Genomic DNA, 16344 nt, shown 5'->3' on the forward strand with positions numbered 1-16344 from the left:
CAATTCATCCTATTGAAAATCCAAAAGTTATTTCTTCTCTATGCCATTAATTTATTTTAGTTAATTAATTTCTCTAAGGTTATCAATGTATGAATACTTCTATCGGAACGAAATGCCATCAATACTAAATCTACCATTCAGAACAAAATAAATGCTTCTTTCATAGTTGGATGAAAAGCAGCCAATTAAGTGCTGAAGTGGAAAACAAAAATTAAGAAATTAAGAGACACTATGAATAATTAGTACGAATCCGTGATTTAATTAGGTTTGGTATAAATATTGAAAAGTAGATTTTTCCAAAATTGTTTTGAATAGGCAGCGAATGAAATTTCATGGATGATGATGATGATGCATTAAGCAGCTGACTGTGTGAATGACGATATATATATATCGGTTTTTAAATACTATTTTAAAAAGTATCTTTTCAATCAAATTATGTGTTTGCTAGAACATTTTTTAGGGTTTTCATAACAAAAAAGTGTATAATTTTTAATAATAATAAATTAGTTTCCTTACAATTTTGATACGACATATGAATATTTCATTAATTGTCATAATTCATTAAATATAATCTCTTATAACTTCCCCACAAGCCTATATAATATATATATATATTATATTTTAATTATGTACACTTTCATTTTGGAGGTTTTATACCTTCAAGTTAAAAGAAATGTTTTTCCTATTCTAAAAAAGAAAGAAATGTAATAAATGAAGACCTGTGGAAGTGTAATAATTCTCGCAATGCAAGGCCACATTATGGGTTAACGACTTTCAAATAATTACTAACAATGATTTTTTGAATATGAACACAAGTATAAATAATCAATATTGTGAATAATCTCACCAAAAAAACCTATTCAATTTCGTGTAATTTAATTAGTTAATTATTTTACTTAATGTATTTATATATAATATTAAATATATTATAAGGGATTATAAAAAAAAAACAAAAACAAAAAAACCTGACCACATGCAACGACTAGTTCATCGATTAGTTTGATTTTAAGGAAGAAACTTGACATAGAATTAAAACAAAAAATATCGATGTGGACTTCTGATTGTTCGTCAATATATGTTGTTATAGCCTATACGAATTGGAGAAAAAAAAACTAGGTTAGCTGGAATATCCGGCCAATATATCAATGGGCTCAGTGCATTGATAATGGCTAGAGTTTTTTATTTAACTATAATTTAGTCTCCATAATTTATCAAAACTAATTAATAAATCTATGTGGTCTAGAAAATAACTAAATTATCCATAATTAAAGTTGGTTGTTCTAAATTTAATAATTTGTTTTTCGAACATACTTTCTTTCATGGTCATATTTCTTCATTTTACCTCTCTCTCTTTTCTTTATTCTATTTTTCAAGAAAGAAAGAAAAATTAAATTCAATCTAAAATGAAGAATTGACAAAAGGATTGGATTATAAACAAATTTAATAATATAAGGACTAGATATATAGTTTTTAATATTATAAGGATTAATTAATTATTCTTGTTAAACTACATCCAAGGACTAATTATAATTTACTCTCTATTTTTTCTTTCGTTTTTTGGTTAAACCAGTTCGAGAAGAATTCATTGGTAAAAAATATGATTCATGTCATTTTTAAATGAGACATCACACACATTCACCCACTTAATAACTTGATTAAAGAGATTTAAAGATTTAAAAAATGGGCATGTCAGTGGCTAATTAAAACCAATGTGATATATATATATAGGCACATGTTTGTGATATTATGGCGATCGTACACCCTAAAAAAAAAATATATAGGTTTATTTGAAAAATATAAAGAGACAAGAAATTATTGTCTCTTATCAGTAAAATATAAATTACGAGTCACCATCTAGTATTTTAATTACTAGAAACTGTAACTGGTCTCAAAAATTAGGTACCGAGATTGGTTGCGTAAAAAGAAACTTTTAGCACTCTAATTACGTCTTACCTAAGATAAGCTGCATTGTTCCTAATTACGTCTTACCTAAGATAAGCTGTATTGTTTTATTTATCTGATCAAAATCTAAGTTTTTGTTGCATTTTCTAGTCGCTGGTCCTATTTGTCTAAAATTCAAGAAAAAGTCATCTTTAATAAGGAGGTTATAATATTAATGGGGTAAAAACTAATTGTTTTAGCGTCAAAAAAAGAATTTAATCCAAAATATATATTAAATGTAATGTCATACTCTGAATACTAAAAGACAAATAAAATAAAATAAAATTTCTATTTGTTTTTATAATTTTGGTTAATGTTTGCTTAATTTTAATAAATTGATTATTAAATCTAAAGTGCATGCTAAAAAAATATTTTTTGTTATATGAAAAACACAATATGATTTTTTAACTTTCTGAGACATTTATATGCTCAAAAATATTTTTTTTATTTTTAAAAGTTTTGATGAAAATTGAGTAATTTAATACTAAATATGTATTTTTTGGCACAAAATACAGACTGGTATTAAGAAAAATCTAATAAAAACATGAAAAAAATTATAATTTTAAAAAGAAAAAAATTGAATTAGGTCGGACCCGGCCCAACTATTTTAGGTTGGGTTGGCAACAGTGAAGAAAAAAACATAGAAGAAGAAAAAGAAGGATATGGCAAGGGAGATTGAAGAAGGCTCACATGTGGTGGCGTCAATACGGTGCTACTGGCTACCGTAACGGTGACAAAACGCAACTCATGGTGGTGGTGGAGGTAGTGGTTGGACTCGATGGTGCCACTACTTCTCCCCTGTTTTTGTCTCTTTTTTTCTTGTTCTTTTATTCTTTTTTCTATTCTATTCTATGTCCTTTCTCTTTTGTTTTGCCCCCTCTTATTTTCTTTTTTTGTGTTTTCTTTCCCTATTTATATAGGCAAAAAATAAAAGGAGAAAAAGAACAAGGTGACCACTATGTTGCCATCCCTCCAACACGTGAAAAGTTTTAGGTAAGTAGGGATCCTTGATTGGTGTCTTCTTGATGCTTTAGAGGAAGGAAGTCGGTGAAAACAAAGAAAGAAAAAATCTTCTTCTTCCCTTGTTTGATGCGTCTAGGGGAAGAAGAAGACCTACAATGTTATTTAAAATGATACCATTTTAGACCTTTTTTTTTAAATAAATAGTGTATGAAACGGTGTCATTTCATTTAAAAGGTAATGGTGGCAAAAACATGTCAGAGTTTATATTGGTCCTCAATTTGTTCAATTGAGTTCTCCATTGCAATTTTAATTTAAAAAATCAATGCAATTGCATCCTTGTCAAAAACCAAACAGCGGCCCTGAAGTTGGCTGCCTTTTTTACTTTGATTCTTAATCTTTAATTTATGTAATTTGATTCTCAATTGACTAGTAAACTTCTAATTTCTTCAATTTGGCTCTTGATTCAGTTTAAATCACAGCCCCTCCATTTACGAGCTATTTCTAGTTTGGTCCTTGGTTTTGGATTTTATTAAATAAGTCCCTAATTGACCATCAAACTTTAATATTTATGCAATTAAACTTCTGATTTGATCAAATTAACTCTCAAAAATTATAATTTGACCCCTGAACTTTGATTTCGTCTAATTAAAGCCCAAATTGACTTCAAAGTCAATTTTGTTGCAATCAAACCCCCCACAAATTCAATTAAACCTTCAATAAAATTTAATTAAGTCCATAAATATCTGATTTTGGGTTTTTCTTTTTTAAATTGAATTTTCTTTATTAGTAGAACTCTCACCAATCAAAAAATTACTGTTAAATTTTAATCTTTATAATTTTGAACCTTCTTAATGAACTTTTAGTCATTTTTAGGGTGCTCTGACATCCTCTTCTTATTGCTATTATTTTTTTATTATATTTTTTTATTTTTTATATTTATTTCTTTTCTTTTCTTTTCAATATTCTTCTGATTTTTTATATTTATTTATTTCTTTTCTTTTCTTTTCTTTTCAATATTCTTCTTTTTATGTAGGGATCCAAAAATAAATTATGACATATACCATATATTAAATAATAATAATTACAATTTACAATACAAGTATATGTCTCACCGATCCTTGCAAACCATCAATATATATTAAAATGTTATGATAATCGTTTATGTCGCTTTTGACGACTTGTTTAACAAGGATGTCCATGTGTACCATCTCTTTCATTCCATAATACAATCTATACCAATCAAGACTCGACGTAAGCTGGAAAAAAAATTAAAAGCACAGACAATCTTCCAAACACATTTTAAAAAAATTATTTTATAAAAAGTATTTTTAATTAATATTGGTTTGATATTTATATATATTTGATTAAAACTATGGTTGAAATTGAGGTTGAACAAAAAGTAATTTAATGTGTTTGATTAAGAATGCTTTTTAAATTGAAGTTATAAAATAATTTTAAAAAATATATTAATATTGATGGTTTTTAATTTAAATATTATAGATTTAAAAAATATTTTTATTATTCCATTGAACTATCTATAATATCATCACGTATGAAATACATTCATCAAGAATTACAGTTTCATTGATTTTGTAAGCACACAACAATATTAGGTAAAATATTATAAGAAATAAAATTGGGATTGTGATTAAATTTTATAAATGTTACACCATCAAACAAACTCCTTCTGATTTATATAGTGTTATTGAATAATATGAAAGATTAGATTTTTAAATAAAACACAATTAAAAATAAAAAATAATTATTTTTTTACTAGATTGGACCCAATTTAATGTATTTTTATAGCTTTAGACCTGTCACAATCTCCATTCTTTATATGAATGGTGAAGATATTCTCTATTATTCACTTAAATAAAAGGTGAAGAGTTCATTCTCTTTATAAAAAAATAGATAAAAATTACTTCTTATAAGCTTGGGTTCGATTCTAATTTTTGAGTTTTATAAAAAAAATATAGTTTATATTAAGTAAACACTTTAATTCAATGCTTATATTTTATTGCTGTTGTTGTTGCCAAACGTACAATTAATATGGTAAGGAACTTAAATTTGTGGCCGGAGAGAATCGCAATTAAATGAACTGTACGCGAACCGAATTCGAGGTCCTACCACTTCAATCAACTGAAGAGAAAGCATTCCTACCCTACCCTCAGGCTGTTTTGACGAATTATCATTAAATTATCAAATTCATGAGCATGTACTAAATTGTTGGAGGAGCCAATTAGAAATATCATAAAGTTTTAGGAATGTGATGAAATATTCTTAAAATCCATGGGATGCCAGGTCTCCCTCAAGTCCTATCAATACCCTGTCGGATTGCCACTGATGTCGAAGGAAATTAACACACCGCAATGCAGGTGAAATCGTCTGCCTCTTTTTAAGTTTCATGCGTACGGTTTTGTTTTTTAGATTATTTGAAATTGCTTTCGAAATTGTGCAGGAGCGTCTTTTAAGAATATATTTGGTTTTAAAAAACTTATTAAATCAATATGTTTTTAATAATTTTAATGGGTCAGTGTTAAAAATAAATAAATAAAATTTTAAATTTTTTTTAGCACCTTTTCAAATAAAAAAAACTTTTAAAAAGTGCAAAATAAAAGAACCTAAAATTTTTTTAATGGGTCAGTATTAAAAATAAATAAATAAAATTTTAAATTTTTTTTAGCACCTTTTCAAATAAAAAAAACTTTTAAAAAGTGCAAAATAAAAGAACCTAAAAAACTATTACTATTCAACAATAAGAAGAAAGATAATAGTAATTTAATATTTAAGGTTTTATATATGAAAAATAGTAATTAATTTTTTTCATTTCGGCAAGTCAGTAACAGCCCAACCTTTTATCATCGTTTTGGGCAACAAAAACTCCCATGTAATTTAGATTTGAAAGACTGTTTAAAAATACGATGTAAATAATATTTTTTAATTTTTTTTTGTTAAAAATAATTTTTTTTACATATTTTTTATTATCTTAATACACTGATCTCAAAAATAATTTTTTTAAAAATATATAAAAATTATTTTAATATATTTAAACATAAAAAATACTTTAAAAATGAATTACAATCACACACCCATATAAACTTGTATACTTTTTTTTTTGGTCTTGACTAGTCAAAATACAGCACAGCCCACACGATATTCTTAGTAATTGATATATTTGCTAATCATTGGCAACATCATTTTTCAATTTCAAGGTGAAACAAGATGTATAAAAACATTTAGTCACCAAAACAAGCTTCTAAGTTCACAAACTTGTACTCAACATCTCCTCTTGACTTTGTATTATGTTGCAAAACTCAGTTCTCTCTTATATTATCTTTCTTGTATCATTCATTGCTTAAACATTAAAGAATCTTTTATTACACGAAAGGCTTATTTTTTCAGGAATGCTCAAATCCAAAATTAAAGCCCAGCAAACACGTTTTGGCCTGCAAACTATAGAAAATTTAATGTAAGTGTGAGAAGTTTTTTCCGGACATCAGATCGAAGCCATTTCTTCTCCCCTATAAAAAATATCTGCAGTGAGAGACGGGACTCGATAGAGATCTTCAAGGCATGTAGTTGTAGCGATACTTGTCTCCATCTTGCCATTGTATTTCTACACTTCCTGACAAAGTGCTAAACGGATTGGTTACCATTCATGTCCCTTTTTCTAGAGTTAAACTTGATAAATCTTCTTCTGCGATCATCTAGGATTTAAATCATTGAAAATTAAAGTGTAATTACAAGTGTCATATTTTTGGATCTCTCCGGGAAACAACTCATAGCTGTTTGTTTGCTAGTACAATAATGATTATTATTTAAAATATTTTTATTCCAAAATATATTAAAATAATATTTTTTATTTTTAAAAAATTAATTTTAACACCATCATATCAAAATAATTTAAAAATACAAAAAAAAAATTTAAAATTTTTAAAATACTTGATTTCAACCACGTTCCAAACACCACATTATTAGTGCTCATGTCTTTGGGCAATTTACTATATATATTTATGCAATTTTCCTTGTTGTAGACGAGATATAGTGTTCCTTGAGGACAGCACAGAAACAACCATCGGCCAGATTTCAAGAACTCCATTATTGCGGACTGAACAGTTGTCGATGAAGAAAATCTCGAATATGGTTGGGTGAGTGCAACCCAACTTTGACTGCAGAGTTTGCGAGTGTTATCGGACCCATCATGCATGTTAATGTTTTTATGCAAAGGCCTGAAACAATATAAATGGATTTAACTTCTGCTTGCATGCATCTTAATTGGGTGCTGTTGGCTAACCTAATTAGAGTAATATTATACAATCCGGCTCATGCCCGCACGCCTGATCTTCATGAATTTGGTGAAAGAAACGACCTAACATTTTTTATACTTGTAATGTAATTAAGCTAATTAGAGGACATGAGGGATTGCCAGCCAATTGTTAAGATCTTGTTCTTACCTAAATCCACATGTCTAGCTTATGGCTTAATAATATACAGAACTTGGTTTTTCTTTAATGCACATCACAATCTCACACACGTATTCTCACAACCCAATTCTTTATCCCCCTTTTAATATTTTTTTTTTCAAGGAGCTAAACTTTCCTCTTGCCCAATTCAATTTGTGAAACCAAATCTCAATACATACATACATACATATATATATATATATATAACATATAATTTTTATGATACGTTATCGGTTCTATAGAATAATAAGCTGGACAAATCTATCACAGTGTTCGTTGATGCAAATTAATGGCTTCGAGGGGCATGCTGATGAAAAAGAAGACTGCATCACAACAAGAACGCAAAGAAGCTACATGGCCAATCAAAACATAAAATCAGGCCTACTGCCGATAAGAAGGCCTGATTAACTGGACAACAAGAATAAGGCTTCAACTTCAGGTAAAGAGTCTAGGCCCAACGTATATCCTCCGTATAAGCCTTACTTAATATGGAAGTGATCGGGCCTGGACCCAGATACCTTCTTAAGAGACAGAACAAATATATAGTAAATATGGTAGTAGTAATAGCCCTTCTTAGAATTATCCACCAATGAACAAATTCTTTGCTGAAAAATCAAAGGTCACGAGTATTGAAATTGCGACTCGAATCACATCAGTGTCCAAATAAAGGTGCGTTTGTATTTAAGTTTTAAAAGTGTTTTATAAAAAATTAAAAAAAAATATTTGATTTTTTAAATTAATTTTTTTTATTATTTTTGTATCATTTTGATACGGTGATGTTAAAAATAATTTTTTTTAAAATAAAAAAATTATTTTAATATAACTTCTAAATAGAAAATACTTTACAAAACTGTAACCGGGGGGGTTTTACTGGTTTACCTTTATTGAAAAAAATCCCTTCAATGGCCAATGAAATGCTCATCGATCACCCAACAAGACTACCAACATGTAAGAGGGTGTCCACACCTCTCTATAAAGATGGTGGCCTGGTAGCAGGAAGGGCCGATTAAGAACGATGTTGCTCGATAGAGTTCAAGCCCTACCTTCCACACTCAGAAAAAATAATAATTTCTTTTTATGAATTATTAACTAGATTCATAGATGTCGTTTCAATTGAGAAGTGAATTGAACTAAGTACAAATCCCTTCATTCTTGCCATAAAAAAACAAAGATGACTTCCGCTTCCTTTCCCATTGTGTTAGCAATCTGCTTTCCTAAATTGGATGAAAAAATGTCCACAAAAACATCAATTTTTAATTCAGTTAAATGGCATTGGTCGAGCGCTTTGCTAAAGTGGAGAATCATCCTTTGATGATGGGACATAATTATAAGTGATCGATATCAGAAATCGTCCATGATCAAATCCCTAACATTGTATCTGGTACTTTTGCTTAATTAATTAATTAGTTTTTGAAAACAGTATGGACCCCAAGAAGTATTTTTGAACGAAGGGAACCTAGCTAGGCTATTTATATCGGGCAGTCTTGCTTCTTTTGTTTTTTTCTTGAAAATAACAATTAAGTATAAATTGATATGCAAGAATCCCTCTCTTGAAAATAACAATTAAGTAAGTATAAATTGATATGCAAGAATCCCTTTCAGGTCGCACCATCTTCAGATGGTGCTATTTGACACCATAATCACGTGATGAGCTCTCAACTTTTCTTGATTTTAAAAGTGGAAAAGGACCTCACCAGGCCATCCTACCACGCCCTTGGGACCAATATGATTTGTGAAGCTTGCAAACTAGGTGCACAAGGTTTTAATGAATCTTGTCAATGCTAAACATTTTCAACGCTGATGTGTGACCACGTAGACTTACGTGATCATCTCGATCTGTCTTGATACTGATCATGTGTTTTAACTTCCCAGCAAGGTTCTTGGAATGTAAAATTTCTGGTCTCATTCCTTCCATCTCTCTTTGTCAAATTAGTTAGTTCTGTAGTACAGCAAGCATGCATATCACAAGATAAAAAGAACAAAAAACAAATAGATTCCTACTAGATGATGATTATCAACAAAAAAAAACAAAGAAAAAATAGATCGGTTCCGGCCTAAATCCAATCCATTTAGACGAGATCAAATAGGTTTCTACTGACTTATACCGGACCAGTGAACCTCGACCTAATCCAATCACCTTGAGTTGAATCCTCCTTGTGCAAATCTTTAGGATTTTAAGTTGCTTATCTTTCTTAATCAATGACTATTTTTTGTCAGTATATCTTTTTAAAGAATATCATTTCATTTCATTTTATATTCATCTTACATATAATAAAGAATATTATGAGAATTATTGATGTGCTTTACTAAGCTTCGCAACAGAAATCTCAAGACATTTGGTGACTACCATAAAGTTGATATGCTTTACTAAGCTTCGCAACAAAAATCTCAAGACTACCACAAAGATTTTAATTCAAAAGTTAAAAGTTGATGGCTGGGGAACTCTTTTAGAAGAAGTGACATCATTTTGTAAGCAATAAGATATTGAAGTTTCTGATATGAATACTTGCTTTTCTAATGTGAGACGATCTTGCCGTAAAACAAAATCAACAATAGTTGAGCATTACTATCGAGTTGAAATATTTACAGTTATCATTGATCAACAGTTGCAAGAGTTAAATAATAGATTTAATAAGCAGGTGATCGAGCTTTTTAAGTTGAGCACAACTTTAGATCCTAAAAATAACTATAAATTGTTTTTATTGTTCTTATTTGTTGACAAGTTTTATCCTAAAGACTTTTCTGACCAAGAAAAAACTCATTTGAGATTTCAGTTGCAGCATTATATGCTTGATGTATCCAATCATCCAAAGTTAAATAATATGCCATCGATTGCTGATTTATATCAAGAATTGGTTGAAACAGAAAAATCAACAATTTATCCATTCATTGACAGGTTTATTTGACTTATTTTGACTCTTCCTGTTTCGATAGTAACTACTGAACGTGTTTTTTCAGTGATAAGTATTGTTAAAACACAACTTCACAATCTTTTTCAGTGATAAATATTGTTAAAACACAACTTCACAATCTGATGGAGGATGATTTCCTTGTAAATTATTTGATTGTTTATATTGAAAAAGAAATTACTGAAAAATTCATAATTGATATGATAATCAATGATTTCTACTTCATGAAAGAAAGACAAGCACAATTAAAATAAATATTTAAGGATCATTCTTTATTATTTTTTACTTTATTTTAAAGTTTTATCAAACATAAATAATGCATTGTTTTAGCTAATGTTTCTTATTTATTTTATATGTTTATATTTGATAGGTACAAAGACTAACAAAATTAAAGTAACAAATATATTATGAAAATAAAATTAATTTCATAACTTTGACTCAATTTGATATTGTTTTAAACCTCTTATCTTATACAAAGATCATTATATGTTTGTAGTTACTTCTTTCATGTAGTTGTTTTTTATTTTTACAATTCATGTATAGCAAATTAAAAAATCTTTTTATATTATTTTAGGTTTTTTTTTTATTTTTACAATTCATGTATAGTAAATTAAAAAATCTTTTTATATTATTTTAGCTTTTTTTCTTAAATAATCCTAGCTCTTTCACTGGCCAAATTGATTATCTTGAACATGTGAGGGTCATATTCTATAGAGATTTTGCAGGTGAGTATGAAAGTCACTGTATGAATCCATTAATTACTAGTCAAGACCAATTGCTCTCCTAGTCCAAGATGCAGTCATTAAAGACTCAAACTAGTTTGAAATTTTCACTAACAGTACTCTGATGGTAAGTTGGTTGTACACGATGTGGATTCATGATTAAGGTTTTTTTATATATGGCTTCGAATGAATTTTGAGCGCATGCAGTTCTTTTATTAATTTGGATGCGTGTTTGATGTTTTTTTTTATACATGTATCCAACACCAAAGAAAAGAGAGAGAGAGAAACCCATCAATTACCTGCATGAAATTGTCATAAATTAATGTAATTAATTCAAGTTACTTTTGGAGTTTGGATTTAAAGAAATTAAAATAATTAAATTATAATTGGAAGTACAGTAGAAAAATCAAATAATTAATAACATGATTCTCATGTAACGTACCATAATTCCGGCACGTCCCGAAATAAAAACGAAAACGAACTCTTTAAATGGATCGATTTCTCTTTAACCAGTGTCTTTTCGATTCCCATAAGAGCTTGGCTCTCAGGGGAAAATGTTCAGGCCGAAAACCGATAGTGTTCCATCCATGGTATGTGCACCGTCCAAGGGACAAATTAAAAGGTGAGCTAGCTAGCTATCTAGCAGGTGTTTAGTGATAAGAGTTTAAAAATAAAATGTTTGTGTTTTTATGGTTTCATATTTGAATGTTGTAGTTGTTAATATAATAATTATTTGAGATTTATATAATTATTAATTTTAAAACTCATAAAATTAACTAAAATACACGGAAATTAACTAGATATTATATTAGTAAAAGAAAAGGAAAGCTAGCTAGCTATTGAAGCAAAGAGACGGCGGCATATTATTGCATGTGAAAACAGCTATATACCTTCTTGACCATCTTACTGCTTGTTTTCCATGAAACGAATCACTTAAGACATAGTAAAATAAATGGACGAAAACCCGTTAAGAAAAAAGGGTAGGTTTTCTCTATATTTTCCGTGTATAGATTTTTTCTATTTTGAGTTCTTGGGAATTAGTACCGTTGCAGATCGTCTCTGCTAAAGAAGAAAGTTCATTTTCCACAACTCCCCACCCTAACTTCTGCTTTCTCCAAATGCCAAGCCGTCGAAAATACAAGAAGAGTTTTGGCACGAAATATCAAGTTCAAAACTATGGTGACTCTTCAGTTCGGCTTTCAAGAAAATCAAATTAGAGCTAAGAAACTGGTACGGTAATTAAGATGACACTTGAAATATCTGTAGTTTTCAACAGGGCAAATAAAAGTTTGGCTTATGACTCAAGTTTTATTACAAATTAATTTGGGTGCATGCATGATTGTGTAAGGTTTTAACTAGTCCAAATTCAAATGCTCGTTGCTGTTTAGAGGGTGCAAGTGATCATTACGCAAATAGATTAGCAGAAATATTATAATATTCTCCCTCGTTCAAATTAATACCTCAAGAGTGAAACAATTGTTAATTTGTACTGCAATATACATATGCATATACATATGCATATACATATACATATGTATATGTATGTATATATATATATGTATGTATATATATATATGTGTGTATGTATATGTCACCTATTTTTACAGAGAAGTTCTTTCGTCATCCTTATTCTATGGTCTTCTGTGAATGCTATAAATTTCTTGTGAAATGAAAAAAAAAAATATTTCCCTTGACTTGTATGGATTTTTCTTAAATGTATCCTGAAAGTATACATCCATAGATAAACAACTTGTTTTAAATTATAATAGTGATTATTTTTTAAAATATTTTTTATTTGAAAATATATTTTAAAAAAATTATTTGTGATATTAATATATAAAAATAATTGAAGATATTTTCAAAAAATTAAAAAACAATTCACAACGAGCTGGGTTCCCAAACAAGCTTGAACTTGCGTCACTTGTTGCATTTGCATTTCTATTTTTTTCAATTCTCTTGCATTTGCTTTTCAACTCCATTTTTGTTTTCGAGCATTGAAGATTCCATCTCCGAGTTTTTTTTTCTCCGTTCGGAAGATATGTTTGAAAAATTAGCCTTTGCTCAAAGTTGAACATTGACGAAATTGAAAATTCTAAATGACCGTACTGTTAATGTATTCTTATTTAATTGAAAGTAGGATATAATTTCATCTGTTTTTTCTCTCTTGTTGTGCAAAATAATGAAAATGTAAGTTTTATTAATTTGGTCCAAAATGCATGAATTGAGATTTTATTTGGGAACGAAAAACACAATAAATTCAAAATAACCAAATCGAATTAACCAAAAATCATATATTATTAATTTTGTAATGAGTTTCAACCGAAGTAATAATGTGTAGTCCTTAATTTAGTGATACAAATTAAGTTATCCCCATTTTCTTTTCCACAAAACTTTTCATCTAAGTTATTCAATTAATTAGAACTTCCTATTCCTCCTTTTTATTCCTCTTCAGAGGGCAATTTTTCTTCTTTCTTGTTACAGCTTGTTGGGATTTTCCTTTTCTTTTCTGAGGCTAAGACAAAGGATTTAGGTGAGAATAAAATATTTGATTGCCGTTTCTGATATGTTAATTAGGTGAAACATAAAACTTAATTTCCTTCCAAACATTTTTGCTTGAAAAAGCTCAAGAGAAGAATATTCATCTACAAAGAAATTAGGAAAGAAATAATACAGGGTGGTTTCTAGATTAGCAGTCACCTATGATGAATCAAAACAAACATTAATCAACATCCTTAAAGAGAAGAACTCATGTTAACTGACCTAGTCCTTAATTTAAATTCAACAATATAGTCCTTAATTTAAATTCAACAATATAAAAAACGCATTAATCAACATCCGTAAAGAGAAGAACTCATGTTAACAGACCTAGTCCTTAATTTAAGTTCAACAATATAAAAAACACATTAATCAACATCCATAAAGAGAAGAACTCATGTTAACTAACCTAGTGCTTGATTTAAGTTCAACAATATAAAAAATGTATGATTTTCACTCTGAAACATTTTGATAGCTCTAGTATTTTACAGAACTTAATTTGAAACCAAAAGAGAACGAAGTACATGAACTATAATAGCCTAATCTAACTTGCTACATGTTATTCATTTTGTTTATAATAATGCGAGCTCATTTTTAAATCTAACACCCTAAAATACATATAATAAGTCGATAATCAGTACTATTAATAAAACGAGTTACCATTCCATCGCCATCAATATGGAATATTACATTAACAAAACTTAATTCAGTATCATGCACTTATATCAAGACTGAAGAATTGCAGATACATAACATTCATAAGATCAGTACTTACTCAATTTCAAAGCATAACAAGAGATGAAATTAACAAGGGCTAGAAGAGGAGCGCAAGCAAGCAATTTCAAGTGCTTGCTTTTCAGTAAACTCACAACAGAACATTAACTTATTATACAAGTGGGATAATGAAAAACGAGCCACATAATTCAAGTGCATATGCTAATATCATTTTATGTTGCTTATGACAGGAACTTCACCTTGGAGTTTGCTTGCCTCAACGATGAAATTAATTCGCATTTCTTACTTCTAAAGCACCAACTTATTATTGTTTAGTTGACTTAGTTCTGCATTCTTTGAAAAATAGCAGCCCTCATAACTTCTTCAGTTACCAATCCATCAGGAATTATAATCACAACATCTTGAAGCACCAGATCCTTGACCTTGGACACGCTCGCGTGATGAACTGAAAACTCCAGCTCTCTAAGTGCATCCATCAATCTTGCAGCTGGATAATTAACATCCGGGGATTGTACACGGATCAGAGCTTCCGATCCCAAAATCTTCACATCCACTTCCATTGCATTATTGGACATATAATTTGGAGTGGGCCTTATGTGATTCGTCATGGTGCTGGTGCTGGTGCTTTGGTTGTCATAAATGTTTGCATTACCAGAGATTTTTGATTTCTTGGATACTGCTCGCAGCTTGCCCTCCAATTCATTAACTTTGCTCTTGAGCTCTTTAATATAAGTAGCTGCATCTGCGAGCAAAGATGCCTTGTCCATCTTTGACACATTCGGGACCACGGATCGAAGTGCATAGAATCGATGATTTAGCCTCTCTCTTCGCTGCCTTTCTGCTTCCACATGGTTTAGAGGCAATTCTTTTCCACCTGGCTTTCTTCCTCTCTTCTTGAACCCGATATTATTCTCTGTGAATCCAGCATCTGAATCAGAACGCCCTGAGTCCGAAGACGATCGGCCTTGGCCTGAGGGTTCTTTCCGTGTGTCGCTTTCTTTTTGATTCTCTAGAGAAGTTGTTCTCTCCTTTTGAGGACTTGAAAACATTCCAAAATCAAGGAAATTAGAAACAGTGCGGTTTGGAATTTGAGGTTGAGATTCCTGGTTGGCCTGCTTTGGAAATGAACCCGCATTGATGTCTGCACCAAAAATTGATTTGGCTAATTGCACTAGGGCCCAATCTTCACTGATCAAATCCGGGGAACCCAATTCAAGAACCCCGGATGGAGTTGAAACACAGACGAAAGTCTGAATTCCATGCATCCGAGCTTCTTTGACTCTCTCGCAGTCATAAATTTGCAGTTCATGATCACCTGTCAACCAAATGAAAGCGCCAGAGCTAAATGCCCTGCCAAGAATTCCATCTCCAACGGCAAATGCTCGTGTTACCGATACTGTGTAGTACCATTCAGCAACATCACCTTCAACCAATCTGTCCATGTCCATATCCTCACTGAAAAGAGACTTTCTTTCAAGATTGAAGCCGAATTTGGAATGGTTTTGCTTGTTGCTATCCTTGCTTGCATACTTTTTATTACCACGGAAATGGCCATCGCCCAATGATAAAACAAGGCGGCCGCTGGCATCTTTTGATGCCTGCCAGAAGATGGAGTAAACCCACCATTCTGGCCGGCTATGAAGGAAGAATTGGAGGCGTTGTTGAAGTGTTGAAGAGGTTTCTTGGGCAAATGACATGAGTGAAGATGAAGAAGAGGAGGACAGTATCTCTTCCATTGATTAATTTTGTTTTCTTTTCTTTTTGTTTCTAGCTTTTCAGCTCTACCTCACTGTGTTGATGGAGTGGGGGAGTGGGGGAGATTGTATAAAAGCCAAAACGTAATTGTAAATGAAAGAGAGGTGGGAGGTTATGTACAAGAGATTTCCGCTTATAAAAAGACTTCCTGAAGCATTGTGCTTGGTCATGTACTGTAGTTTCTACTGTTTTCCACCATTATCACGTGAAGTTATTACGAAGATTATGATGCCAACACTTGGTAAAAATTATGTTCTGGTTTCATTGAATCTTGTCACATCTAGTGTAAAATGATTTTGAATGAGATGTTTTCTGACGTTT

General features: G+C 30.3%; 1 protein-coding gene across 1 annotated transcript; it reads right to left on the minus strand.

Annotated features, from left to right (window-relative positions):
• Positions 1-14211: 14211 nt before the first annotated feature.
• LOC105127254 (transcription factor MYC2-like) lies at positions 14212-16126 on the minus strand. Its single transcript, XM_011028480.1, has one exon. It carries the CDS (start codon positions 16002-16004, stop codon positions 14589-14591), a length of 1416 nt encoding a protein of 471 aa, XP_011026782.1. The 5' UTR covers positions 16005-16126; the 3' UTR covers positions 14212-14588.
• Between the last annotated feature and the right edge of the window lie 218 nt (positions 16127-16344).

The sequence above is a fragment of the Populus euphratica genome, unplaced genomic scaffold (assembly GCF_000495115.2).
Source record: "Populus euphratica unplaced genomic scaffold, PopEup_1.0 scaffold7.1, whole genome shotgun sequence".
NCBI classification, from domain to species: domain Eukaryota; kingdom Viridiplantae; phylum Streptophyta; class Magnoliopsida; order Malpighiales; family Salicaceae; genus Populus; species Populus euphratica.